This window comes from Molossus molossus, unplaced genomic scaffold (assembly GCF_014108415.1).
Source record: "Molossus molossus isolate mMolMol1 unplaced genomic scaffold, mMolMol1.p scaffold_m16_p_24, whole genome shotgun sequence".
Taxonomy (NCBI): Eukaryota; Metazoa; Chordata; class Mammalia; order Chiroptera; family Molossidae; genus Molossus; species Molossus molossus.
Window position 1 is genome coordinate 2,397,813 of NW_023425360.1, and position 27,648 is coordinate 2,425,460.

Genomic DNA, 27,648 nt, shown 5'->3' on the forward strand with positions numbered 1-27,648 from the left:
TGCGGTTGCCGCCCGCGGAGGGTTCGCAGGAGGCGCGAGGCCCGGCCCGCCGCGCCCGGAGCCGGGAGGGAGGCCCGCGGCGGCATGAGGCAGGCGGCGCGGCGTCCGTGAGCGCGCGGCGGGCCGAGCCGAGGCCGGGCGCCCCTCCCCGCCTCCGGGCCGTGATTTGCGGGCCCGCGGCGCCCCCCGCCCACCCGGCGCCCCCGCTGCCGTTCGCCGCTTCCCCTCGTCGGAGCGGCCGCGGGGAGCGCGGCGCAGTCCGTCGGCCCGCGGGGGGGCGGCCTGCGGCGTCTTCGCGGCGACCAAGGGCGACCGGGAAGGGGAGCGGCCGGGATGGCGCGTCCGCGGCCCCGCGAGTACAAGGCGGGCGACCTGGTGTTCGCCAAGATGAAGGGCTACCCGCACTGGCCGGCCCGGGTGAGTACGGCGCGGGCCCGCCCGCCCCCATCTTCCCTTCGCGAGGGCGCGCCCGCCCCCGGAGCCGGCGCTGGCGGAACCCGGCGCCGGCGGAACCCGCGGCCTGGGGCGGCGGCGGCGGCCGGGCCGGGCGTCGGGGCGCGCGCGGCAAATGGCCGTCCGCGGGCGCTCGCTCGCTCGCTCGGCCATCGCTCGGAGCATCCTCCGCCATCCGGACTTGTTGAGCGTCCCCGGAGCGCGATGGCGGCGCCCCCGCCTGCCCATCCGTGCCCCGGGTGCGTGCCTCCCCGTTCGCCTCGCCCCCGCGACCCGACGCCCGGGAGCGGGCTGGCGGGACCCGGACGCCCCTCGCGCCGCTTCACCTCCATGTTGGTTCAGGTCGCTGGCGGACCTGATCCTTGGCCTCGCGCCGCCGCCCCCGCCGCGCGCCGGGCCTGGGAGCCGGGCTGTCGCCGCCGCCTCTCGGGACCGCCGCTGCCTGTCGCGCCTACCGCGGCGGGGACGTTTCTTTTTGCGGGAGGCCCCTCGAGCGAGGGGGAGATGCCACACGCCCCTGCGCGCTTTGTGCTCGACACCACCTCCCTTTCGTTCCCTTTGCTCGCAGTTGCCCGTTCATGGCTTAGAAGGAGAAACAATGGAAAGGAGGGGTCAGGGCACCTCGGAGGCGGCGTGGGTGTCCTTGGGTTAGCGAACCAGACATGGGCAGTGTTGGCATGAACGTGAGTGTGAAGTGTTGTCCTGGGGTCGAATGATGCAGGCAAAACAACCCCCCCACCCCCCCCAAAATACACCCCTTCAGAAAAGGAAGTGACATCATGGGTGACCAGACTGCAGCTGAGTGAAGTTGGAGCCCAGGGTGGACATGATCGCGTCGTGGTTCGTCTTTTACGCTTGGACTTAGTGAGGCGCGATCGCGAAATGGCAAGGCCAGGAATCGGGGCCCCGGGCCCCGACCTGGGCTCAGCTTTTCAGCGGTCTGCACATCCATTTCTGCAGGTGGAAAAGGAGCATCCCCAGGAGTCCTTCCACCACGGACAGCCCCCCATTGCAAGTGGGAAAAACAGGCTTGTTCAGGCCGTGCAAATCACTGTTCTTTCTCCACATCTGAACTGCAGGTCGTCCTTGAATAAAGCCATCTTCATGGTGGAACACTGGCGATGTTCATACCGTAGGGCCCTACTGCTGAAAGGGGCAAGATTTGTGACTTCGGGAGTTCTGTAGGGAGTCCCTGGATGGATTTGCCAAGTAGGAAATGAACAGCTATGGGGAGCGTGTTTTTATGTAGCATCCACAGTGAACTAAAGGTTACCAGCAGCAGCTGGTCATTTCCTTGTAACACAGTGGCTCTCTTGAATCTTAGAGGAATATTCTCAGAGTCATAAAGAAAACAGTTTTAAAATTTCATTAACTGATTGCTTGCGGAGCTTGGCCACCTGTAGTAGTTTTAAAACACGAAAGTGCCACAGAAGTGGCCCTGGTTGTATTCCTAATTGTACATAAAATTCCTGGAAGTGATCATTACAAACCAAGGCAAACTGGAAAAGAAAATGAGGAAATAAAATCAATTAGGTTGTTCGGTAAGATACAGTGAATACAAGAAAGAAAAATCTGTGTCTGTTCACATTGAACATGAGCTCCTCCAGGAAAGGACCCAAGTTTTTGTGTGTTTATCTGTGTGTGTGTGTGTGTGTGTGTGTGTGTTTAATGTATTATTTTATAGTGAGTGGCATGTTGCCATTTCCAAGGAAAGGTAAAGGTTAGGAAAAGAAAAGGATATGGCAGTCCCTACGCTTTGTGCTTCAAACATGTTTTCATTTTCTTTTCATCCCAATCCTATGAGACATTTCCCTATTTTATACCTAGCTATAGCTTTGTAGATGATATAAAATACTAACTGGGAAAACATTCCTGTCCATTCAGCTTTCAAATACTGTCACTTGTTATGAATGTCATTTGTACTGGGGATTCTGTGTGGCCCCAAGAAATCAAACCGAGGAGGAAAACCATGGAGGAGACAGATTTCCGCTTCCTAACAGCTGGAATGGAGGAGCGACCTGCTGTAGGGTAGACGTTTGGTCCCAGGCAGCGCCTTGTGAGGAATGTGTGCCAAGAGGATTCAGATGTCTTAATAAACTGAGGTTGAGTTCAGCTTGTAGCTGGGCTTCGGGCTCTGTGACCTCAGGCATGGTCTGTAATCTTCCTGAGTTTCAGTTTACTAAATCTAAGGTAGAGATCATCCTTCCTCGCAGACTTATTCGTGACTATGAAAGCACCAAGCAGTGGTACTTGAATGCTCCTACCTTTACTCCTTTTGAGTTTCTAACTTCTCTCCTGTATCACTACACGTTTTAAATTTTTCAACTCTTGAATAGATTTATTTTTTCTAACATTTTATCATGAAAAATTTCAGACATAGAAAAGTTAAAAGAAATGTACAGTGAACACCCATCTATCTACCACCTAGATTCTATAATTAACATTTTACTGTACTTGTCTATCACATATTTGTTCCTCTGTACATACAGTAGTCCATCTTATTTTAATGCATTTCAAAGGAAGTTGCAGACATCACTATAATTTACTCCTAGACACGTCAGGATGCATATCGTTAACTGGAGGTCAATATTTTTTATAGACCCCCCTTTTTTACCTTTTGAGGTAAGATTTACATAGACTGAAACACACTTTAATGTACCATTCAGTGAACTTGGCAAATGTGTACACTGGTATAATAACAAATCCCTACCAAGGTACAGAACAGTACCAATACCCATGGAAGTTCCCTCATGCCTCTTCCCAGTTGGTTCTGTACTCCTCTCCATTCACATATTCTCATTTTAACATTAAGTAGCAGCTAGCTGTTTTGAATAGAGTATGTCTTATGACTTTAAAATTAGAAGTTTATTTATGCATAAGAACTACCTAGCTAAATACTTTCCTTAAAACAAGAGTCTGAACCCTCTTGATTGTGTACCGTGTTGGTAAAAAAAAAATTTTTTACATCCCAAATATGTGTAAATTTACTTTAAAATTATGTGTACTTGTATGTGGTACTATTATATACGTTATAAAAAAAAAAACTAAAAGGGATGACATGATACAAACAATATTTTATCTTTTAAAATTTTTATTAGCAAAATGTCATTAATATAATATATCAAGTCCACATTTTTTAAAGTATTAATTTCTGGAATATTTTTTGCCTGCTTCTTGGGCAATCTGACTACATGGTCACAATTTTTCTTTTCTAAAGAGATTTTCTACAATAGAACTGTCATCTTGGCCTTTCTTAGTTTGCTTGTGCTTATTACACTATTAGTATTATATTTGTAGGACTTCTTTTAGATACTTGTTCATTTGTGAGAGTTCAGTAGTAGATATTTCATAACTCTGCTCAACCAGCCACACACAAAGGGCAGTTGATCACCGTATGCCAAAGTGAATACATATAATCATCTAAATAAGGACACTAGTGTCAGTTTATGTATTAAATATTAGTAAAATTTACTTTTCAGGTAAAAGAATAAGAAACTATAATAGAAACTGTACTATTTTATTCTAACAACCCCAAAACTATATCTGCTTATGTTACCTCTGCTTTAAAAGATGAAAAAAGAAAGTCTCAAAACTCTTGTTTCAGCTGAAGAACTTTTTTAAATTTAAAAACTTTATATGAGAACTCTCAAATGATACAGTCAAAACCCATGTCTACCTTGTGACTTAGCAGCCTGTTCTAGGCAGATACCCACTAGAAATGAGTGTTTATGTTCACTCCAAGACTTGCATAGAATGCTCATATGTTCATACATGGCAGTTTTTTCAGTGAATCACTTGGGGCTTAAATTCTTTTTAATCTTAATATAAAGTAAGATGTTTTATCTTCATTATGTTGGCCTGAGTCCAGAGAAATCCATCATTGGTTCATTCCTCAGGCAGAGTGACAGGCTCACTCAGCCTTTGCCCCAGGGACTAGATTCGTGCTGTCAGGAACTGGCAAAGTGTCTCATTGTCTTCTGCTTAATCCTGGGAACAAACAGGCACCTTAAACACTACCAATGTGTACATTTTCCATTGCTCCCATTTCAACCAGATGAATCTATTTCTGGCACATCCCCCTTGGAATGCTTAATGACTACTGTTTCCCCGTGATTTGGAAAATACTGATTCTCTGAAGTCAGGTTTCTCCTATATGAGATTGTGTTTGATTCTTTTGAGAAAATGGCTGATGGTTTAAAATTACGTATGACTTTATTGAAAATGTCCATAAGCATTAGAAAAACATTATAAACTAGTAAGTCTAGTAAATATGATAGGGGAAGAACCCAAATATTACGATTTGTTGGAGAAAATTGTCTTCTATTGTGGAAGAGCCTCCAGATGTTAGATCAGAATCTGGTCCATTCGATACAGTGATTGTGAGTTCACTGCAAAAAGGCTTCCTAGCCCTGGCCAGTTGGGCTCAGCGGTTAGAGTGTCAGCCTGCGGTCCTGAGAGACCCACATTCGGTTCCTGCTAAGGGCGCGTACCTCGGTTGCAGTTTTTCCCCCGGCCCTGGCTGGTCCTGTGGGTGGCAGCCACTCAGTGTGTCCCTTTCACGTCGCTGTTTCTCCCTCCCTCCCTCCCTCCCTCCCGCTCTATCTGAACAAAAAGTGGAAAAATGTCCTCGGGTGAGGATAAAAAAAAAAAAAAAGGCTTCCTTGTCATTTTAAGTAGTGCCACTGAAAGTGTGGTTTGTGGCCTGTTACCTGTCTATGACAAGACAGCTACAGAGATGGAAAGTAAAACTTTTCTTTTTAGCAGTGTAGTAGAGTAACTTTATGTTTGTGAATCTAATAATTTTAAAAACAAGGCTTGTATTTTGTATGTCTTTTAATTTTATTTTTCTAGTAATTCATCTTTAGTATGTTTTATTAAAATGTCAGCCTGTAACAAATTAGAAATTTAACAAAATAAAAACTCCTCCCTTACCACAGATACAGAAGTGCTGACTATAAAGCATTCTTAAAGGTCAGTAGTGGTCCTTGTATCTAAAACAATTTGCCCATTGGACAATGGAATGACCTTCATGTTGTATGTTCATTTCACCTTTGTAAACAGTTCTATTACACAAATAATAATGTTTATTGTTGAAAGATTAATATCCCTGTACCTAGTTATTAGCATCATGAATATGCACCTATATATGTAAATACATAATTTTTCTAATATATACAATTTTGCATCACCCCCGCACCCCCAATTAAACACGACATCTTAGACGATTTTCAGTGGCAATGAATATATTTTTGTAACATTGTTTGTAATAGCCTTCTGGTAATTTAAGATTTGGACCTATTATAAATAGTAACCACTTCCTGTTTCAGGACATTTAGGTTACTTCCAGGTTTTTGTTTTTGTTTTACCATAAAATAATATCCTGAAATTTTTCTTTTAGCTAAATCATTAATTAATTATTTCCTTAGGATAAGTCTCTGGAAATTCTATTTCTGAGTCAGGAGGCATGTACATTTTGAAGCTTTGGATTTATATTGTTACTATTCCCTCCAGAAAAGTCTTGGCTATCTTTACCCACTACTAGAAGAATAAGAGAATATCCGTTTTCTCATATGTTCATTAAAAGTAGATGATTCAGCCCTGGCCGGTTTGGCCCAGCGGTTAGAGCATTGGCCCGCGGACCAGAGAGACCTGGGTTCAGTTCCTGCTAAGGGCATGTACCTCAGTTGCTGTTTGTCCCCGGCCCTGGTTGGGGTTGTGTGGGTGGCAAACACTCGATGTGTCTGTCGCATGTTGATGTTTCCCTCTCTCTTCCTCCCTCTCTATCTCAAGATAAAAATGCAAAAATGTCCTCAGGTGAGGATAAAAAAAAAGTAGATGATTCAGCCCAGCTGGTGTGGCTCAGTGGACTGAGCATTGCCCCATGGACTGAGAGGTCCCAGTTTAATTCCTGGTCAAGGCACATGCCTGGGTTTAGGGCTCAATCCCAAGTAATGGGCATGCAGGAGGCAGACCATCGATGTTTCTGTCTCACATCGATGTTTCTGTCTCTCCCTTCTTCTCTAAAAAAGTCAAGAAAAACATGTTTTTTTTAAAAAGTAGATTAAAATTTTTGTGTATCTATCTATATATAGATAGATAGATACACATACACACACACGTGTATCATATAGGATATATAGCAAATCAGGTTGCTGTATGTCTTGATTACAAGTTAGGACAAATATATAACACTACTGAGAGGTATGTCTATTCCCATAAGAGAACTAAGATTTAGCTTAAAAAATTCACCTAAGGTCACACTTAATAAGTGCTTTAATCCCAGACTATTAAGAAGGCCATAAGAACATAAGAAATGTGATATTGGATTATCTGAAAGGGCTGAAAAACCATTTGTCAGTGGTCTTTAAGTAGCATGTGTGTCTCTCTCCCTCTCTCTCTCTCTCTCTCTCTCCCTCTCTCCATACACACACACACACACACACACACACACACACACGGTCTCTATCTCTTTGAAAGCCCTTTGACATAGGACACTTTAAAAATAAATAACTGCCCTGGCCGGTTTGGCTCAGCGGTTTGGCCAGTCAGCCTGCGGTCCAGAGAGACCCGGGTTCGGTTCCCGCTGAAGGCATGTACCTTGGTTGCAGTTTGTCCCTGGCCCCGGTTGGTCGTGTGGGTGGCAACCACTCGATGTGTACCTTTCACGTCAGTGTTTCTCTCTCTCTCTTCCTCTCTCTCCCTCCCGCTCTATCTGAACAAAAAATGAAAAAGATGTCCTCGAGTGAGGATAAAAAATAAATAAATAACTTATGCACATAGAGAAAGCAGTGATCATTCTGAATGAATAGCATGGTGTTGATTTAGGTGTAGGTTCTAAAACGTTATGGTGAGTGTCAGGTAGGCAGGTATGAGATTTACTGGTTCAGTGGAGCCTAGAAGCTAGATCATAGGAACTCCTACTAGCCTGCGTAGCTTTTTGCCAGTTCACTGCATTCTCAGTTCCTATAACACATTTTCCTGTGTTATTTTGCTGCCATTCATACACATAATCTCCTTTTAGCTGATTAAAATAGAGGTAGTGATTGAATTTTTGTTATATCTTATTCTTATTTAGATAAGGATTTGTTGCAGTTAGTCGGGTAAGTAACCATATATGATCACAGAGAGTCACAAAGAGGTAAAAGAATGAAGGAATCTGTTGGCTAATGAGCTCAACCCTTCAGAAGGACATTCTCCAGATTTCCAAGCAAGATTCCGTCACTGTCAGCTTGACCAGGAGTTAAAGACAAGCACCTCGTTTCTCTGCTGTTTTGATTTGTTAAGTTTAAAAAACTTCTGTAAAATAGGGAAGGTGATGATTCTTTTCTTTCTGTTTTTCCTAAGATGTGCACAAAAGAAGTGTTTGCTAATTGAGTACTTAATAATTACCTCCCAGGAACGCCATACTCCTTATTATAAACTGCTAAGAACCTTGTAAAGTCTCAGTAAGTGCATTTGTGGTTTGGCTGGTATGTCTTTCAGCTGCTTCCTTGTGGCTTTATAATTGTGAGTTGGTTTTAGACTCTGGGAGTTGTGGGGACTTCCCATTGTGACCCCTCCCTCAGATTCCTAAGTATGACGGGTCATTTCTAGAGTTTCCTCATAGCTTCAGGATTTGGGGGCAAACTAAACTGGACTGTGGCCATACAAAAGGGTCTGTGAATAAACTACTCTGCCTCTTGAGCACTGAGACCAAGCTCTGAGTGAATTCTCTTCTCTGATCAGAGTCTGATCACATCAGTGCTGACAGCAAGGTGGCCTCCATGGAGACTGGAACATTCTTGATAACATGATAGAAACTTCTCAGTTTCTATTGCAGAATACGCGGGTGGCAAAAGTGGGTTTACAGTTGTGAGTACATGAAATAGTTTATTCTTGTATTATTATTTAATACTGTATTGTTTTCCATAAGAACAACATAAACCTACTTTTGCCCCCACCCTGTATATTTAAGATGAGAGTAGTTATTATAAGTCATAAGTTCAGTAGAGGTTAGCAAATATAAAGAGGAGATTCACAGAAGATTCAAAATGTTTTTGTAGAGAGGACATCAGAAACTTGACTTTAGATCTTTTTTCCTTTGTCACTGAAGTAGGGAGAACCTAATATTGATGATAGTAAGGAATTCTTCAATTTTTAAAAAAGATGCATTTCTGAAAAGTTATAAGCACAGTTTTATATCACATCTGGCTGATTGACTCACACCTGTATTAGAAAATAACTTCATTATACTAAACTGAAATTTCTGGGAACAAAAGGGATAATAATGCTAGATTAATCTCAGTGTAAGGCCAGGTATTCAAGACCTCTGGCTGTTCCGCTCAGCCTTTCACCAGCCCTGTCTTGTGTTCTGCAGGGAGCAGGGGGTGGCCAGAGCCTTTGATAAGAGTTATGAAATATGATGGTCTCCATTGCTCGTTTTTAATAGGCTCCTTGTTTGGGGCAAATATGTATTTAACTACAAGGGATCAGGTAACCAAGAACAAATGTGTCCTTTGTTTTGATATTTCTGTAAAAGCAAATTACAGAAATAAAGCAGATCAACAAGAGCAGACAGTTGGAGAAGTTTGTTGAAGTGAAATGGAGGTGATGGTGATTGGAGACCCCTCCTCTGCTCCACCAAGCTGCTCATTTGCTATCATTGTAAACACCAAGTAGGCCCTTGACCTCCTCATCTTCTCCTGGCTTCACTCCTTCCTCACCAAATGAGACCCATGCGATCACCCTAGTCTCCTTTCACTTTATTTATTTATTTATTTTTTTTATCCTCACCCGAGGATATTTTTCCATTTTTTGTACAGATAGAGTGGGAGGGAGAGAGGAAGGGAGAGAGAGAGAGAAACATCGACGTGAAGGGACACATCGAGTGGCTGCCACCCACACGACCAACCAGGGCCGGGGACAAACTGCAACCGAAGTACGTGCCCTTAGCGGGAACCGAACCCGGGTCTCTCCGGACCGCAGGCCTACGCTCTAACCGCTGAGCCAAACTGGCCAGGGCTCCTTTCACTTTAATACATTCTCCCCACAAACCCCTTCCTGGGTCATTTTTGTCTTCTGTCTTCTCTGCCCCAGGAAACAGTCTTCTGGGACCAGCTGAAGGAAGACATAAACTGAAGGATGCAATCTCTGAGAAAATTATCCAAAAACTGCTATATTTTCTGGATGCTATTTATTATGCCAGGAACCAAGGCTTGTCTTCTGCTTGCAACCAGCTTGTTGTGCTTTGTGTTTTTTTTTTCTTTTCTTATTTTATTGACAATTACATTGAAACAGCAAAAGTTAACATTAGTTCCCTAATCAGAATAATCGCCATTGTCTACTCTGTTAACTGTGGCACATATTGGTGTTTTCTTCCTACTGTCTACTTTCTATTTTTAAATATTTGTTTAGCAGTCTTGTCCAGAACATGTATTCATCAAAGTTTTTGGTTTTGTTCTTTGCTTTGCTTTTTTATTTTCAGATTGTTGTTTTTGGCAGGAAGACAAAACTATCTTCACATCTTTATTCTTAAAAAGAAATAAAGTACAATAGGATACATTTAGCAGATGGTTCTAAATCCTTAGAATGTTATTAATGCTGCTATAAGTTAGATTTTGAGGCATTTGGTGCATTTTCATAATTGTACTTGATTCAGTGATTTTTGCCTTTTGTCTGTTACCAGTCATCTAGGGCACAGGTGTTCTCAGAGGCAGTCTGGGTCATTGCTGCTATCCCAAATTTGAATGTACACAGACTATTTCCTGCCTTTCCGCGTTTTTTTCCCTCTCCCACATGTTAATGGCAGACCAACTAGGACTGGGGTATCGGGGCAGATGATGAATTCAAGGAGGTAGCCAAAATTCACATCACGTAGGGTCTTACAGTTACAGGAATGAGATTAAGATTTTTAAAACTATGGGAAGTCATTGGAGAGTTTTGAGCAGAGTGATATGATCTGACTTGTGTTTAGGATCTGAATAATTTTTTGTTGGGGGTACGGCAGGGGCAGGGAGGTGGATGGATGCAAAGGGCCAAGTTGGAAGGCTTTTGTAGAAGTAGAGGCATTAGGTGATAGTGGAGTGGACCAGGGGGGAAAGTCACTGGGTGTAGAAAGAACTGGTTAGTTTGGTGTTTGGTATTGTAATTAAAAAGACTTAGTGATAGATGAGATATGTCTTTATGGGAGAGAAATCAGTAAGAACTTCCAGATTTTAATAGCATCTGGTTGGACAGTGATGCCATTTACTCACATCAGAAATACGAAGTGATGGGCAGGTTGAGCCATAAGACTAAGGGGTTTTTTAGATTTCTTAAATTTGAAATGCCTATAGACACCCAACTACGTGAGACTGAAACTCAGAAGGGAGGTCTGGAATTAGGGGATAGAAATATGAGACACATAAATGGTATTCAAAACCTTGAAGTTGGATGAGATCACCAAGGGAGGAGTGGAGCTATGAGAGGAGACTGGGAAGTGGATGGTGAGGAAGGGGAAGTAGCATCCGGAGTGTACAGTGTCCTGGAACTCAAAAGAAGAAAATGTTTCGCCCTGGGCGGTTATCTCAGTGGTTAGAGCATCAACCCTTGGACCAAATAGTTGTGGGTTTGATTCCAGTCAATGGCATGTACCTTGGTTGCCCTTTGGTCCTTGGCCCTGGTTGGAGTCGTTTGGGAGGCAACCAATCGATCTCTCTCTCTCTCTCTCTCTCTCTCTCTCTCTCTCTCTCTCTCTCTTCCTCCCACTCTATCTGAAGATAAATGGAAAAATATCCTCAGGTGAGGGTTTAAGTTAAAAAAGAAGAAGAAAATGTTTCAATAGACATCTTATATCATGGAGAAATATATTTGCAATGGAAATTATAGACATCAGGTTAATATGTTACAAATGAATGGTATAAAAACAACCCTGTAGAGAAATGCAAAAATGATATGAATAGTCAGTTCCCTGGAGGGCAAATCCTAATGGCCAATAAACCTATGAAAAGGTGTTTAATCTCACCATTAATCAGGGAAATGCAAATCCAAAAGAGCATTAACACCTAATGCTGTCAGAGATTGGAAGGGAGGTCGTTTTCATACTTTGGTGGAAATGTAAATTATTACAGCTTTTTTTTTTTTTTAGAGCAGTCTGGCAATATCTATTAAAATGAAAAATGCCTCTAATCTGTGATCCAGCAGTCTCACTCCTGTAAATCCATCTCATGGAAATAGAGGCTCCAGTACATAAAAATCTAAATATGTTTACTGTAGCCTTAAGGGCAAAAACACTAAAAATAAAGTAAACACCCATCTCTTGGGGGAAAGTTAAATATATGTTACCCAATCACTGGATTATTGTGCACCCATTCAAAATAAATGTGTTAGATCTATGCCAGTTGACTTTAAGGTCTCTTCATAATGCAGAGAATTTGATAAAGTGTGTGTGTGTGTGTAAAACACAGTAGTCCTTCCTTCAAAACACTTCTCCCTGTGTATAAAAACATTTGTATGTGTATGATTATGTATATGAACATGGAGAAAAGCATACTTTGTTGTTAATAATGATTAACTGGAGATGAGTCTCGGAGGCTGTAGAGGTAAGCCTCCACTCACCCACTCCCTTGATAAACACACACTCCTCTGTTTAAAAGAAAAAGGATCTCCATGATAAAAGTGTCTGTGACATATCCATATATGTAGAACATGTGCATATATATAATACATATGACATGAAAAGGTACTTACCAAAATGATAATGTAAAAGTGTAATTAACTTCTTAAATGCTCAGTTGAAGTATTCATGTCACCCATTTATTATCTCACAATTTCTGTGGGTTGGGAACCCAGGTATGGCTTACCTGGACCTTCTGCCTCTGTGTCTCTCACAAGATCATCTTAAGGGCATGGATTTGCTTCCAAGCTCCCTCCAGTTGTTGGCAGGATTTGGTTCCTCATGAGTTATTGGCGTAAGGACCTTGTTTGTTCGTGGGCTGTTGATCACAGCCCTTCCTGGGTTCCTAGCCACGTGGTCTTTCCCATTGAGCAACTCATGCATGGCGGTCGGCTTCCTCAGCAAGCAAGCAAAGAGCAAGAGTCAGCAAGATGAGTCTGACATCCCGCCGCTGTTGCCATCTTCCATTCAGTAGAAGTAAGCAGAACAAGCTCGCACTCAAGCAGAGGGGAGAACACAAGGCTGCGAATACCCGAAAACGGGGGTCACTGGGTGTCATTTTAGAAGCAGCCTACCACCAGTGCTCCTGGGTTTATCTCATTTTCACTTTTCTTTATATACACTAATGAACCTCTCTTTTGAAAAGTCACTTAAAACTCCCCCTCCCTGAACATCTCATAGTTCATTTCCGCCTTTCTGCTGTGGCCCCCTGACCTCCAGGTGGCCTTCTGGGCAGGTTTGTTTTGTTTTGTTTTAGTTTTTTTTTCTTTATTGGTTTTAGAGAGAGAGGAAGGGAGAGGGAGAGAGAAATAGAAACATTGATGAGAGAGAACATCGATGGGCCGCCTCCTGCACGCCCCCCACTGGGATCGGGCCCACAACCTGGGCATGTGTCCTGACCGGGAATCGAACTGGCCACCTCTTGGTACATGGTTCAACGCTCAAGCCCTGAGCCACACCAGCCGACATTGGACGGGTTTTAAGACGACCCCATACTATCTCTAGCTAATGGTTCGTGGAAGACTCATCTTCACCACAGAAACTGCTAGTCCCAGGCACGCGCCCCTCCCTTCACTCTGCCCCAGAGCTGCTAACCAGCAAGGCTTGGACTCTATGGATTCCTCAGACTTGAATCATACTCTCCAGCCTTCTGTGGCTCCCAAGCTCCAGAAGACTTATCTTAAGCTCTCCACGTGGTCTTGGGGAAAGGGAGCTTTTCCCCCAAATCCTCTCCTACTCTCCAACCTTCTCTTGCTATCTCTGATCCTATTTTATTTTATTTTTTGTTATGTAGAGTTAAGTTTACAAGGGTGTTTTTCAAATATGTTTTTATTGAATTTTTTAGAGAGAGGGAAAGGGAGAGAGAGAGAAACATCCATTGGCTACCTCCCTACCAGAGATCGAACTGGGACTTCTCAGTCCGTGGGATGACATGCAGTCCACTGAGCCACACCGGTGGGACTACAGTGGCTTTTTACCACATTCCTTGCAGTCTGACATGACGGTTACTCACCTCATTTGGAAATGTATTATCTGCTGTCTGGGACCTGCAGCTGAAACGCGACAGTCGAGAACTTGCATGTTGACTTCCTGCTCCTTTGAAGGCATCTGCCCTGGGTGTGCCCACAACCCCTGTAACAAGAAAAGCGATTACTAATGTATTAAACCAAACAGCAATGCAAAATAGATGATGGAGGAAAGGTTAATAATGAGTAGGAAAGGGAAGAAGAGGGGAAAGCACAAGGTACCTTTTGCTTCAGATTAGAATAGATAAATATTGTCTTAATATGATGTCAGTGCCACTGTTTAAATAATATTCTTGAAATATTTGAAGTACTTGTAGAATTCAAAATGAGGTATTTGAGTTATCATTCATTGAATAAAGGTAAACATGAAGAGAGAAAAAGCAGGCATAAAAAGCCAGACATGATATTCAAGCATAAATGGTCTCCATTTGGACCTATAAATAAAATCCAACAATATAATGTTTATAAGAGACCAACCTAACAGAAAATAGAAAGCAAAAATTACCCCTGAATTGGAAATATCTTTTTATTACCCTTGAGTAGAACAGAGATGGCAGTACTTTATATCAAAGTAGAATTTAAGGGGAAATAAATAGATGTTGCTTATCATGTTGTGTTGACCACATAAAACCCAATGAAATTGACACCAAAAATTATGAGAGATGCCCAAATTGTCAGCCTTGTGAATTAGTTTCACAAATATCTGAATTTAGTTTTATTTGATTACCTTTCTTTAAATTTTGGGGGGGCAGGCAGAGTTTGAAAGGTCTGAGTAAAGCAGTGAAATATTTCTCCCCATAATTAAGATAGGAAACAAAAACAGAGTCAAAGGAAATTAGTTCAGTTTTAGACAAGCCATGGAATTCCAGGCCTTGAAGGTTACCTAGTACAGCCATGTCATTTTACAGATGTGATAGTCAAGGCCCCAGGAAAGTGAGAGATACCTTCGATAGCGCAATTCCAATCAGAAGCAGGACTTAACTACAGATTTCTGGACTCCAAGTCTATGTTTTCTCAATATACCAGAGCATCTGCTCTGTGACACATGGTCCATCCAGCTCAGAGATACGCTTGGAATGAGGGGTCCTCAGGCTGGTGCCATATGTTAGTTAACGAGGCCTGCAGACTCCTCCACACTAAAACATTCTAAAGAATAATGTGACACTGGTCGGTTTGGCTCAGCGGTTAGAGCGTCGGCCTGTGGACCAGAGAGACCCAGGTTTGTTTCCCCTAAGGGCACGTACCTCGGTTGCAGTTTTTCACCGGCCCTGGTTGGGTCGTGAAGGAGGCAGCCACTCGATGCGACCCTTTCACGTCGATGTTTCTCTCTCTCTCTCTCTCTCTCTCTCTCTCTCTCTCACTCTCACTCACTCTCTCTCACTCCCACTCTCTTTGAACAAAAAATGGAAAAATGTCCCCAGGTGAGGATAAATTAAAAATAATCAATGAATGAATAAATAAATAAAAGCTCCACACACAGGTTTTAGATGCATAACTAGGAATGCTGTACTCATTGAGAAGATGTGGAAGGGTTTGAAACAAGGAAGTGGCGTAATCAAAGTTAATTTTTCTATTATGATTCTATTTTGCAACGCTTGCATTTCCAGGGGTGTGTGTGTGTGTGAATTCACTATTATCTCCCCCCGAAAGATGCACTTGGGGGGTGTGGGTTGTTGTTGTTTGTTTCAGTTACTTCATTGGGATAGATTCCCAGGAGTAATTCTCTTGAATGGAAGGAAATGAGTAGTTGTGGCTCCTGATGTATCACCATGATGTTTATAATCAATTTACAATGTTATTCTCAAAGTGTTGGCCATATGTGGCCTTTAGAATCATTTTGTAAGGTTCAGGAAAAGAAAATCTGTTGGGATTTGGATTACAGTAATTTTATTTTGAAATTAGCAATAAACTCTCAGAACAATGTTTGTATCGTGTTTATGGTATTTTATGTTATCTAACTGCCTGTCTAATATTATAATTTATCTGTAATAGATTGATGAACTCCCCGAGGGAGCGGTGAAGCCTCCAGCAAACAAGTACCCTATCTTCTTTTTTGGCACCCATGAAACGTAAGTCAACAAAGCCACTTAAAGTTTTAAAAGTTCTAATTCGACATTGCTTATAGATGGTCTAAAACATTTTATATGTTGTGGAAACTATTATAATCAATTATATAAAGTGACCCACCTTAATCATGTATTTCTCTTAAGGTAAAGACTTTTTATTATTTTGCTTTTGAATGTCATCTTTGTTTCTGCTAAATGTTGGGTACCACCCAGAACTCCCCTTTAGGACACTTTTAAGTCCTACAGTGATCCTCTTGCCACCCAGTAATTTCTTTTGTAGCTTTTACATATTTCCCTTCCAGAGAAATTTTTTCCATTCATACTTCACAGAAAAAAATTGTGTTCTCTCGGGCTCTCTCAATTTGTTAGACCCAGAAGCAAACATACCACAAATTTTTTTACGGTTTTCTGATTGTATTGGTTAGAGTACAGGCTACACTATTGAATAAAGGAACCTGCAAAGACAGGTATTTCAGATGATATAGAAGTGTATTTCTTTTCTTTTGAAACAACCCAGAGATAGGCAGATAGAACAAGGTGAGTAGAAAGCTCCGTTCTAGAGACCCAGGTTCCTCTGTCGTGTTGTCCTGCCATTCTCTGGGTTGTTGTTCTTGTCTGCTTCTTTCTTTCTTTCTTTTTTTTAATTAAAAAACAAACCAACTGGCTGAACAGCACCTCTGCATCTTCCAGGTAGAGGGAAGGGGGTAGGCGAACAAGGAACTTCTCGTAAGGAAATGACAGGAAATTGCATGTATCACTTCAGCTTGCATTCAATCCAGTGGCAAGAACTTGGTCACGTGATCACACCCAGCTGTAAGAGAAGCTGGAAAACATAGGCTCTAGTGAGGGAAAAAATTGGGAGGAGTAATCAATCCATTAATAAAACAAAGAAGATAATAGATACTAAGGGACAGTTGGCAGTCTTGACACACTAAGCGTGTATATGGTTAATTACATGCACACAAATGGAATAGGAATTGCAAATATGGGGGAAAGCTAAAAAGTATCATGAAATCTTGCACATCTCTAATTCAGGGTCATCTCCTGTGCTCACGTGAGTGTTGGACCAGGCAAGAGCTCTGCCTTACCTGGCCGTCCGCCGCTCGGCCGTCTTCCTCTTTCTTGTCTGGGAGAGCGGCGGACAGGGTCCTGAACACCATGTCTTTCTTGTCTTCCTGCGAGAAATAGTTTGTTTCTTTCAGGAAGTTAGTCACATTTTCTTATGTTTTGCTTTGATCTAATAGACTCTGTGGACTATGCACCTTATGATTTTTTTTCATAGAGGGATTGCTAGAAAGTAGCACCAACCCAACAGGGCTACTGGCTTGTATACCCAGCTATTTATTTTTTCTGCCTTGAAGCATATGTGTAAAACATTTTGTGATGTGTGCCTAACTTAGAGGATTTTTTTTTCATTCCTCACCTGAGGACATTTTTGCATTCATCTTCAGATAGAGCAGGAAGGAGAGAGGGAGGAAGAGAGAGAAACATCAATGTGAGAGAGACACATCGACTAGCTGCCACCCACACGACCCCAACCGGGCCTGGGGACAAACTGCAACTGAGGTATGTGACCTTAGTGGGAACCGAACCTGAGTCTCTCCGGTCTGCGGGCCAATGCTCTAACCGCTGAGCCAAACTGGCCAGGGCTAGAGGATTTTTATATATGTATATACTTTTAAATGTTTTTATTTATTGCTTTGGAGAGAAAAGAGAGAAACATCAATTTGTTCTACTTATTTTTGTTTACTAAAATATGCTCTGGCACCTTAGTAGATATCGATATTAAAATGCCTTACATTTGAAGGTCAGAGTATCAAATCTATTTCTGATGTATCTCTGCAGTGCATTTCTAGGTCCCAAAGACCTTTTCCCATATAAGGAATATAAAGACAAGTTTGGGAAGTCAAACAAACGGAAAGGATTTAATGAAGGATTGTGGGAAATAGAAAATAACCCAGGAGTCAAGTTCACTGGATACCAGGTAATGTTTACTTCATTGTCACTTGCTGTAGCTCATATTTTTGGTTTTAACTCCCTTTTGGATCTTTCTTATGTGTCCTTTGTACTAAAAGTTACCTTCCCTCCATTTGAAGCCAGAATTCTTTTTGGCTTTGGTAGCATTTTAGATTAAATGTAATTCTGTTACCCGAGAGGGTTCAAATAAAGTGGTCACTGGAAAATTGAAGTTGACAGCCCTTTATTTTGAAAATCTTACAAGTAAGCTGAATCCTTTCAAATTAAAATAGAACATTTCTTTGCACAGTCTGTGTTCTTTGCTAGTTTTTAGAAATGTAACTAGCTACCGTTTCATTGTTCCTTAGGCAATCCAGCAGCAGAGCTCTTCGGAGACCGAGGGCGAAGGTGGGAACACCGCCGATGCGAGCAGCGAGGAGGAGGGCGACAGAGTCGAAGAAGATGGAAAGGGCAAAAGGAAGAATGAGAAAGCGGGCTCGAAGCGGAGGAAGTCCTACACGGCAAAGGTGACTGAGAGGCTGCTTCCGTCGTCACTGACGACATGCACATTCACAGACAGTTGTAGATCGTTTTTACTCCATTCACTGGGCACACAGAGATATTCTCGCTCTGTGGAGCCTCTGCCTCAGGGACGATATAGCCGAGGGGAATCAGATAGCAGGTAACCTTGCGTGAGGGCGACTGGCTGTTGACTACAGGCTGATTCGGCCCCGAAAATACCACCTTCTCAGCTAGAGGAGGACTGTTCTGTCATCAAGGATATAGGTTACGTGTGCGTCCTACATACAGGAAGCTCCTGGTGAGTGCTGAGGATTTAGGAACAGAGGGGACTCGGTACGGTGCAGGACCATTTCAGTGTGCTATACATGTGGACATAAAGATGTATTCTTACTTGTCTGCCTGCTTTAATGAATGTGCTTTGGCTCTTCTTTGTTCAGTTTTCATACTTCCTGGTCACCGATTTTATGTCAGACATTTGTACTAGGTGTGCAGTGGTGAGCAAATCCAGTTCCTTCCCTACCCTCGTGTAACTTACAGTTCAGTGGATTGGAAGAGGAACAGGGTAAACAAGCAAATGATAAATAAATACAAACCGTGAATGGGAGGAATGGGAGCAGGAATGACAGAGAAGGGCACCTGCTCTACATGGAGTGGCCAGGCCTTTCTGAAAAGGGAAGGTTGATGCTAAGAGCAGAGAGAGCGTGTGAGAGGAGGAGCCCCGAGCGGCAGAGCCCCGAGCGGCAGAGCCCCGAGCGGCAGAGCTCTGGGGCGGGGAAGAGTTGACAGGTCCCGAATCTGAAAGAAGGCGGCATAGTTGGAGAACCATGATCCGGGGAGAGACAGGCAGAGGCTAAGTAATGGAAAGTTAATGTCACGTCAGTGACTTTGGATTTTATTCCAAATGTAACAGTAATTTCTTTTTTCAGTGTTTTACTTTTGGCTTGCTGTTTATTTTGCAAGTAAAACTCAAAATCAACAGTTGGGTTTAGGGTAAGCATTAAGGAAATTTGGCTACTCTGCTGGGTCTGCAGTGACAAATGGAACAGTAATTTATTGAAGGTTTTTTTTTTTTTTTTTTATTCTCACCCGAGGACATTTTTCCATTTTTTGCACAGATAGAGTAGGAGGGAGAGAGAGGAAGAGAGAGAGAGAGAGAAACATCGACGCGAAAGGGACACATCGAGTGGCCGCCACCCGCACGACCGACCAGGGCCGGGGACAAACTGCAACCAAGGTACATGCCCTCAGCGGGAACTGAACCCGGGTCTCTCCGGACCGCAGGCCGACGCTCCAACCGCTGGGCCAAACCGGCCAGGGCTATTGAAGGTTTTTAACTGAGGAGCGACATGACCTTAGATTTACAAATTCAAAGTCTAGACTTTTCATATAGTAATTCAGAAATATAATTGAGAAAACCATAAGATTGTGAAACTTCATCTTTTAGAAACTGAAAAAGCCCTGGCCGGTTTGGTCCAGCGGTTAGAGTGTTGGCCTGCGGTCCAGAGAGACCCGGGTTCAGTTCCCACTAAGGGCACGTACTTCAGTTGCAGTTTGTCCCTGGCCCTGGTTGGTCGTGCGGGTGGCAGCCATTTGATGTGTCCCTTTCACGTCGATGATTCTCTCTCGCTCACTCGCTCTCTCTTTCTCTCTCCCTCCCACTATCTGAACAGAAACTGGAAAAATGTCCTCAGGAGAGGATTTAAAAAAGAAAATTAGAAACTGAAAAAAAGATAAACAGACCTGTGAAGACCAGAGATTGGTCCTGCTTTTACTCCAGTTGGTCTGCCACACAACTGAGTCCTTGGATAAATTACTTCCATCAGAGCAGCAGTTCTCAACCTGTGGGTCGCGACCCCTTTGGGGGTCATACGACCCTTTCACATTTTGCTAAGACATAACAGTAGCAAAATCATAGTTAGGAAGTAGCAACTAAAATAATTTTATGGTTGGGGGTCACCACAACATAAGGAGCTGTATTAAAGGGCCGCGGCATTAGGAAGGTTGAGAACCACTGCATTAGAGTCTGGTGTTTAGTGACTGGAAATACTTAGGAAACTCCTTAAAGTCAAGTGCCAAGAATTTATCAGACTTTGTTTTATGGTCTATAAACACTTTATTTTATGGTCTATAAAATCCACCCAACTTGCATACAGATAAAATTGTATAAATACATATTACTTCCTATGTACATAATGAAAACCATGATATTTGCTCTGGATGGGGATAGAGTTTGCAAATAATAAAATAATTAGAGTTGTCCCCGGTATAGAGTTGTCCCCGGTAGACTGTATTTCCTATTGCAGTTATTTATTTATTTTTTTCTTTATTCTCACCCGAGGACATTTTTTCCATTTTTTGCTCAGATAGAGAGGGAGAGAGAGAGAGAAACATCAACGTGAAAGGGACACATCGAGTGGCTGCCACCCGCACGACCAACCACGGCCGGGGACAAACTGTAACCGAGGTACGTGCCCTTAGCGGGAACCACACCCGGGTCTCTCTGTACCGCAGGCCGACGCTCCAACCACTGAGCCAAACCGGCCAGGGCTGCAGTTATTTTTTAAGCTGAATTTCTTTCAGCTTTTTGGACTTCACTTAAATACCCAGTTGAATTGATTTTATTTAATTTATGATTACCTGCTGAGCTTCTGTGTCATGTGTTATACCACCCTAAATTACCTAAGGAAGCCTAGGCATTTGGTGGTGTGGTTGTGTGACTTTTAAATGTCATTATGTCATTGCTCGTTATGAAGACCAGAAGTAACGGGGCTTATACAGCTATTTCTTCAATTCAAGTAATTTTCCTTTGCCCCTAAAAATTAATGATTTGCATCTCTATTAGATGGTGGTAAAGGTCCCACAATCCCTCTACCTAGTTCCATTTTTCTGTAAAATAAAAAATACTAAGTTCAGTCAGTACTAATGTAAAGCCATAGCACAAGCAGATTTGAGGGAGGTTGTGTATATATCTTTTAGCAGTAAGTGTATGGATGATTCATATTTGAGCCATAACAGAGATGGGAAGCTGTAGTCAAAAATAATTTGCATGCAGATTATCTACGGTACACAGTAGGGCTAATTAGAGAGCTTCACAACAAACTAAACAGATGACGACACTGAACCACTAGTTAAATCTTAGTTAAAAAACAAAGGTGACAACAACTAGACACACAACCAGTTCAAGACCACAATGATGAACAGATGAAGGATCCTTCCCCAAAATTCAGGGATTTTGATGAATATGCCATTAAGAGTTTTGCAAGATTTCCAAATATAGCTTGGCGGCCAGATTTCTTAGTAGAATACTCACTGTGACTTGTCAGCACAGCTTTAGTATTGTGCTGATTCTGATCTGTGTATACCAACTATAAGACCTGTCAATCACTCGTAGGGTTACTCATAAGTAGCCTTTGTAAGCATTATAAATTTTAGGGAGTTGTAGGTCAAGGGCTGTTATTTGAGAATTACTGTATAAAATAAAGCATATGCTACATTTCAATAATCATACCCTATTTCCTAGGGTAACAAAAAGTATTCTACTTTTGTATCATCATATTTGATCTTAACCCTTACTCTGGACACTCCTTGCTTTCCAAGCTTCATGTAAAAAGTAAAAACGACCTCATTTTAAACTGACGTTTTGGACTGGGTTGGTAGTTTCAGTTAAGTAAAGTAGAAGCAATGTAATTATGTGTTCTATCACACAGCCAGAAGATACTCTGTCTGTGGAAGTTGTACTTTTATTTATTAATTTTTTTTATCCTCACTCGAGGACATTTTTCTACTTTTTGTTTAGATAGAGTGGGAGGGAGAGAGGAAGAGAGAGAGAGAGAGAAACATCGACGTGAAAGGGACACATCGAGTGGCTGCCACCCGCACGACCCAACCAGGGCCGAGGACAAACTGCAACCAAGGTACGTGCCCTTAGCGGGAACCGAACCCGGGTCTCTCTGGACCGCAGGCCGACGCTCTAACCGCTGAGCCAAACCGGCTAGGGCGAAGTTGTACTTTTAAATATTGGCAGTGCCCTGGCCAGTTTTCTCAGTGGTTAGAGCATCAGTCCATGGACCAAAGAGTCGAGGGTTTGATCCCCACGCCTGGTCAAGGTCATGCAGGAGGCAACCAATCTATGTGTCTCTCTCACATCAATGTTTCTCTCTATCCGGCCCTCCCTCACACTCTGTCTTTTAAAAAATACAATTAAAAAATCAGTGGAAAAATATTCTCGGGTGAAGATAAAATATTGATTGTCTGAGGAAGCCCCCATTGCTAATTCATTTCTGGAAGACCAGAAGTGAATTGGCTGAATCCCTTTAGCCTTAGCCCTATTTGCCATGCGCTTAAAGATTCTAAAATGCTGCATTTTATTTTCTTAAAGGTGTCCAGTGGGACTAGCCTTTAGTCATTTTAATGCTGTTCTGCAGAGCAAGTCTGGGTGTAATGGTATTTTCTTCTATCTCCAGAGTTCATCTTGTTTTCATATGCAAGATGATGAGGAACAAAAAGGGCTAGTTCATCAGTATGGCCTTGGTTTCTTAAATAACTATCTATAGTTTAAAAGATTAATTATTTTACATCACATGGGGACATAAAAGTTTTGTCAAGATCATTCCATGCATACCATTACCCAAACAGCTTCAACAGATGTCGCAAGGTGAATATCCATATGTTATTTTGGATAGTCACCTCACTTCTCTGGACTTCGATTTTTGCTATAAAAAGATGGGGAAGGACAAGATGACCTTTAGGGTGCCTTCCAGCTCTGTAGCCTTCCTAAGGCGGTGTCCGTCCAGCTATATTTATTCACTGACAGTATCTGGGTGGATGAATCTCTGTATTCTGCTTTTAACTCACAGCTGAACAGAACTTTAAAAAAAAAAAAAAAGGGCATCTGGTCCACCTCTGCTTCCTTTCCAGCTGGCTAAACTGAGGTGAAATACTGGGTCAGGGTCACCTACCCCAGCCCTGACCCTGCACGTTGTGGCCGTATAGCCTGGGCAAGCCAGAAAGACCAGGTGCAGGTCGGCTCCTTCTGTGTTTCTTACACTTGTGCGTTTGGGTTTCTACTTGACTATAATTGTTGACTTATCTAAACATTTAGAAACCCTCTAAACAGTCCCGGAAATCCCCAGGAGATGAAGACGACAAGGACTGCAAAGAAGAGGAGAACAAAAGCGGCTCGGAGGGCGGTGACGCCGGCAATGACACGAGAAACACAGCTTCAGACTCTCAGAAAGCCAGCGAAGGGGTAAGGGGACCAGCCGTCTCTGCCTTGTGTCCACTTAGAGGCACTTGGCTTCAGAATCAGGGTCCGTATCTGGGTAGCGGCATGGCTTTAGGGAACGGAGCCTTTCTCGCCCGACGGTCCGCCCACCGACAGCCCCGAACAGGCTCAGATGCCGAGTCTGCGGACAGGAGAGCCGGGGGGAGGTGCACCTGCCTATCGGTTTGGGACTCTATGAACAGTTTATTCTCTTTGAAACTAACTTCAACAGCTTGTTCAGTGAAGGTGTGAAATACTGAAATTATGAAACGCCACCTCAAAATTTGACAGCTGCCTTTCTTTGGTTATACAATAAATGGCGTGTCCAAAATAGGGTGTTTCATGCCGCTGCTTTCCTAGAAGCGGTTGTCACTTAACATCCTGTTGGGACTGGAAATATTTAAATATTCCAACAGTCTGTGAATATTGACATTTAAAGGACCCACAAGGCCCGGCCGGTGTGGCTCAGTGGTTTAGCGTCAACCCAGGCACCAGGAGGCCACCAGTTCGATTCCCATTCAGGGCACAGGCCCAGGTTGTGGGCCCGATCCCCAGTGAGGGGCATGCAGGAGGCGGCCAGTCGATGTTCTCTCTCATCAATGTGTCTATCTCTTCCTCTCCCTCCCTCTCTCTCTCTGAAAATCAATAAAGAAAAAATAAATAAAACATATAAAAAGGACCCCCGGCTTACCCTCATCTCCCCCTGAAAGAAGCATGTCTTAAAGTCATTGTCACATTCTGGTGCTACCTTCACTTTGGTGCAGTAATAATTTTCTGTGGCTGCTGTGGGACCATCTGTTCCAAAAATATTCTTCAATATTGATTAATTGTTACTATGAATTTTCTACCAACGTGGACATAGAATTTATTGCCTTTCATGTTAATTTTAATAAAAAGATACTGTTTAAGAACTTTCTTTGGTTGATTAACCACGTTTTATTGTTTAAATGGGTGTCTTCCTCCTTCACAAAAGAGGAAAAGCCTTCAAGGTCTGTGAGTATAATCATGTATCTAGTGCTTTGATTTGTTAATAGTCACCCGGCAGTGCAGTTTGCAAGTTCACAGATTTTAAATGACGTTGTTTGTTTGTTTTTAAGATGGGCTTTCTCATTTGGGTAGGAACAGAGGTAGAGAAATGTATCTCTGCCGCTTGAAGGGATGGTAGGTTCAGCAACTTTTCCCCTTTGAAGGTCCTGGAATCATTATGTATAGAAGCATGTACAGTCCAGTGTCGATGTTGGGTCTGTACGGGGCAACACACCCACATGTGAGCCACGTGTGCTCTCACACACAGCATCTCCTTCGTGAAGAGCAGAGCTGAAGCAGGCTGTTTTAGAGAAAGCACTTGAGGCCCGAGTTCCCTTTCATTTATCCCCTGAGAGCATCTAGGGGCTTTGCTGTATTTGGGTTAATGATGAAGAAAACAAAAATAGGATCTCTATGGGGAAGTGCAGCCTGACACCGTTTCGAGTGGGACCCACATGGAAACAGCATTTTTTTAGGAAATGGAAGCATTTTGTCTTTGTACATGGTTGCTGTCTAAATTCTGAACGCTAGGCTTCCTTTCTCTTTGTCCTTCTTGATTTTGTCAACTCCAGTACTTTCTACAAGCCGTTCACAATGATGAAGTGTAAATATTACACAGAAGCCTCTGCGTGCACTCCCGATGCTTTGTGAACGTTCAGCGGCGGACCTTTCTTTCTGGCACCACGGTCCTCATAAAGACAGACTGTCTCAGTTTCTCCGCCGACTTTTGTCCCAGCCACACTGTCCTCGAGTTGTACAGAGTGCACACTGCTGCCGCTAGGGCCCTGCCAGGCAGTAGGCTGTTTACTGGTTCTTTTTGTTTGTTTCCCTTTTTTTTATAGTGAAACACTAAAAATACCCTAGTAGTTCCTTTGGCTTCTGCACTGACAGGTATAGAGCAGAGCCCCAGACTGTTCTTGCTAAGTGTGGTCAGTGCTGCAACGCAGGTGTACACTGTGGGTGTGGACAGCTTTTGTTAATATCCTCGGTCACCTAAAGGTTTTTCTTTCTTCTCTTCCAGACCTAACCACCGTGATGAGTGCTGCCTCTGCAGAGAAACCACAGAAAGGTTGTGCGTTTGGTTGTCTCAGATTCTCGGATTTGACGTGAACCAACACAGTCCTTGTTGTCACTGACAGAACCCCAGTTTGTATGTACTTGATTCACATTCCTCTCCGTTGTGTTCAGAGAAAGAAAAAAGAGACATTTTAGCCTTTTTTAAGGTCATTGATTTAATTTCTTGTTATTTGGTTGCATGGAGTTGCCCTTAACCACTAAGGATTATCAAGATTTTTGCACAAACTTATACATGTCTAGGATCCTGTTATCAAGGCAGTTGTGTCCTTAATTCTCCTGCCTTTACTCCGCCTCCACCAAACACTCAGTTAAATATAAATTCGCATTTTAAAAAAAATAACCACTCAAGATGATGTGTATTTCCTCTCTGTGACAGGACCCAGGAACCAATCCCTAGATACGTGATGTTGGCATATTGAAGATGAAATTAAAGTTGTTCTTCATTTTTGAGACCATGTGTAAAGTTTAATCCTATTGTAAAATATCTATTCCGTATTAGAACTAGCCAGTTGACAGCTTATACTTCTCAAAACTCATGTTGCTATGTATACAAACCCAGTTTCTGTATGTGAGGTCAGTGAGTCTTTTTGTGTTACTCCAAAATAAAGGCAGCAGTTTATTTTTCCCACTGCCAGTACAGTTTGAGCGAATCACTCAAGGTGGGTGCTCGACATTTTAAAGCTGGACATCAGCCCTATGGGAAACCAGACAGCATTGACTTAAATCCAGGCTTTTAAGAGGAACTTGTTTTCTTTCGGAACTAGAATTAGAATAGTTCATATCCATCCACAAACCATTATTATGTGTACATTCTTGTTGCTATTGTGATAATAGAGAATTTTATTTATTTTTATGCCAGCTTCTATTGTGAGAACACATTTAGTCAGTTTGAGTTTCCTCAATCCTGTTATGCTTGTCCTTGGAACACATTTCGCGTACTCGAAGTTTGTAGTTGAAAAGTTTACTGTAAAAAAAAATCAAAAACAAAAAATGTATTGTTTTTACAGAATAAATTTATTGGAATGTGTACTGGGAGTAAGGTTTGAGGTTGTAAACAACTAAGTTAGTGTAACTTGGCTTCATATATGTAATGTGAGGTATTAATGTAATTCATATATTAAAGCAAAATTTGTTAACAGCAAGTTGACAATAGAATCAAGTACAGGTGAGGGTTTTCTTTTTATACCCTTCTGGGATTTCAGGGTGTGGTTCTGTTTTGTTTGGTAGACACGGGGTGGGGAAAGGAATGGCTGCGAGGCGGCTTATACGGCTGAGATACTTGCCAGCTCGCCGGACCCCAGATTCAGACACTTCTCGTTACTCGTGTATGATCTGGACCTCATTTTCTTTGTGTTTTCTTATTTTGGTGAAGAGCTAATGAATAACATGAAGACAAAATGTGAGCAGCCCTAAAGGCCCAGGGTCACTGGTGAGGACGATGGTGACGGTGACGATGGCAGCGAGGGTGAGAGCCCCGGTGTGCCGCTCGGCACCGAGGAGGCCGCTGCGCGTTCCCTGTAGCAGATGCTGCCCTCCTTGCTGCGCTGCGCTCACTCGGTTCCAAATGGGGAAGGTTCATCGGAAGATGGCAGGAACGACAGGCTGCTGCCTTTCCTGTAAAGGGCTTTTTAATTTTGAGTATTTTTAATTTAATTTAAAATTAATGACATTTGATTTATCCAAAGGCCTCTTCATTGCTGACACTAAAACATAATGAGAATGTAGGTGACATTTTGAATTGGAACATATAAATGACAGATTTTTTTAAATGAACTACAAAACTGTATTAAAAAACGTTTCAAATTTAATAAGATTTGTTGTTGTAAAAGGCCAAAAATAATTTTATTAAAAATATACACAGAAATACAATAGAAATCTCCCCAGTCACCAGTAAAGCAAGTATTCCATTGAGGATAATGATAAAGTTATCAATCCCTCCTTAGCTGTCTAAACTCACAAAAAATTTTTAGTAAAAGCAGTTTTTAAAACAGCAGGAAATAATATACTTTCCTTGGGAAAATATTTTTCAAATGACATTTTAAAATACTCTGATAATTTGCCTTTTATATTGATGTTGATAATGAAGCATAGATATCTTATATGCAAAAATATTTCTCCAATCTCTAT

At 42.5% G+C, this 27,648-nt stretch overlaps 1 protein-coding gene across 2 annotated transcripts; it reads left to right on the top strand.

Moving 5' to 3' along the window:
* Positions 1-209: 209 nt before the first annotated feature.
* On the top strand, positions 210-27,507 carry HDGFL3 (HDGF like 3). 2 transcript variants are annotated; one of them, XR_004961472.1, is made up of 7 exons: positions 295-417; positions 15,604-15,680; positions 17,523-17,661; positions 18,002-18,160; positions 23,257-23,403; positions 25,466-25,594; positions 26,894-27,507. XR_004961472.1 is itself a non-coding variant. In XM_036277905.1 (6 exons), the coding sequence occupies exons 1-6, from the start codon at positions 334-336 to the stop codon at positions 25,469-25,471; spliced, it is 612 nt and encodes a 203-aa protein (XP_036133798.1). In that variant the 5' UTR covers positions 210-333; the 3' UTR covers positions 25,472-26,548. The 2 variants fall into 2 exon arrangements, 1 of the variants encoding a protein (XP_036133798.1); XM_036277905.1 differs by lacking the exon at positions 26,894-27,507 and having other exon boundaries at positions 210-417; positions 25,466-26,548.
* Positions 27,508-27,648: the final 141 nt, after the last annotated feature.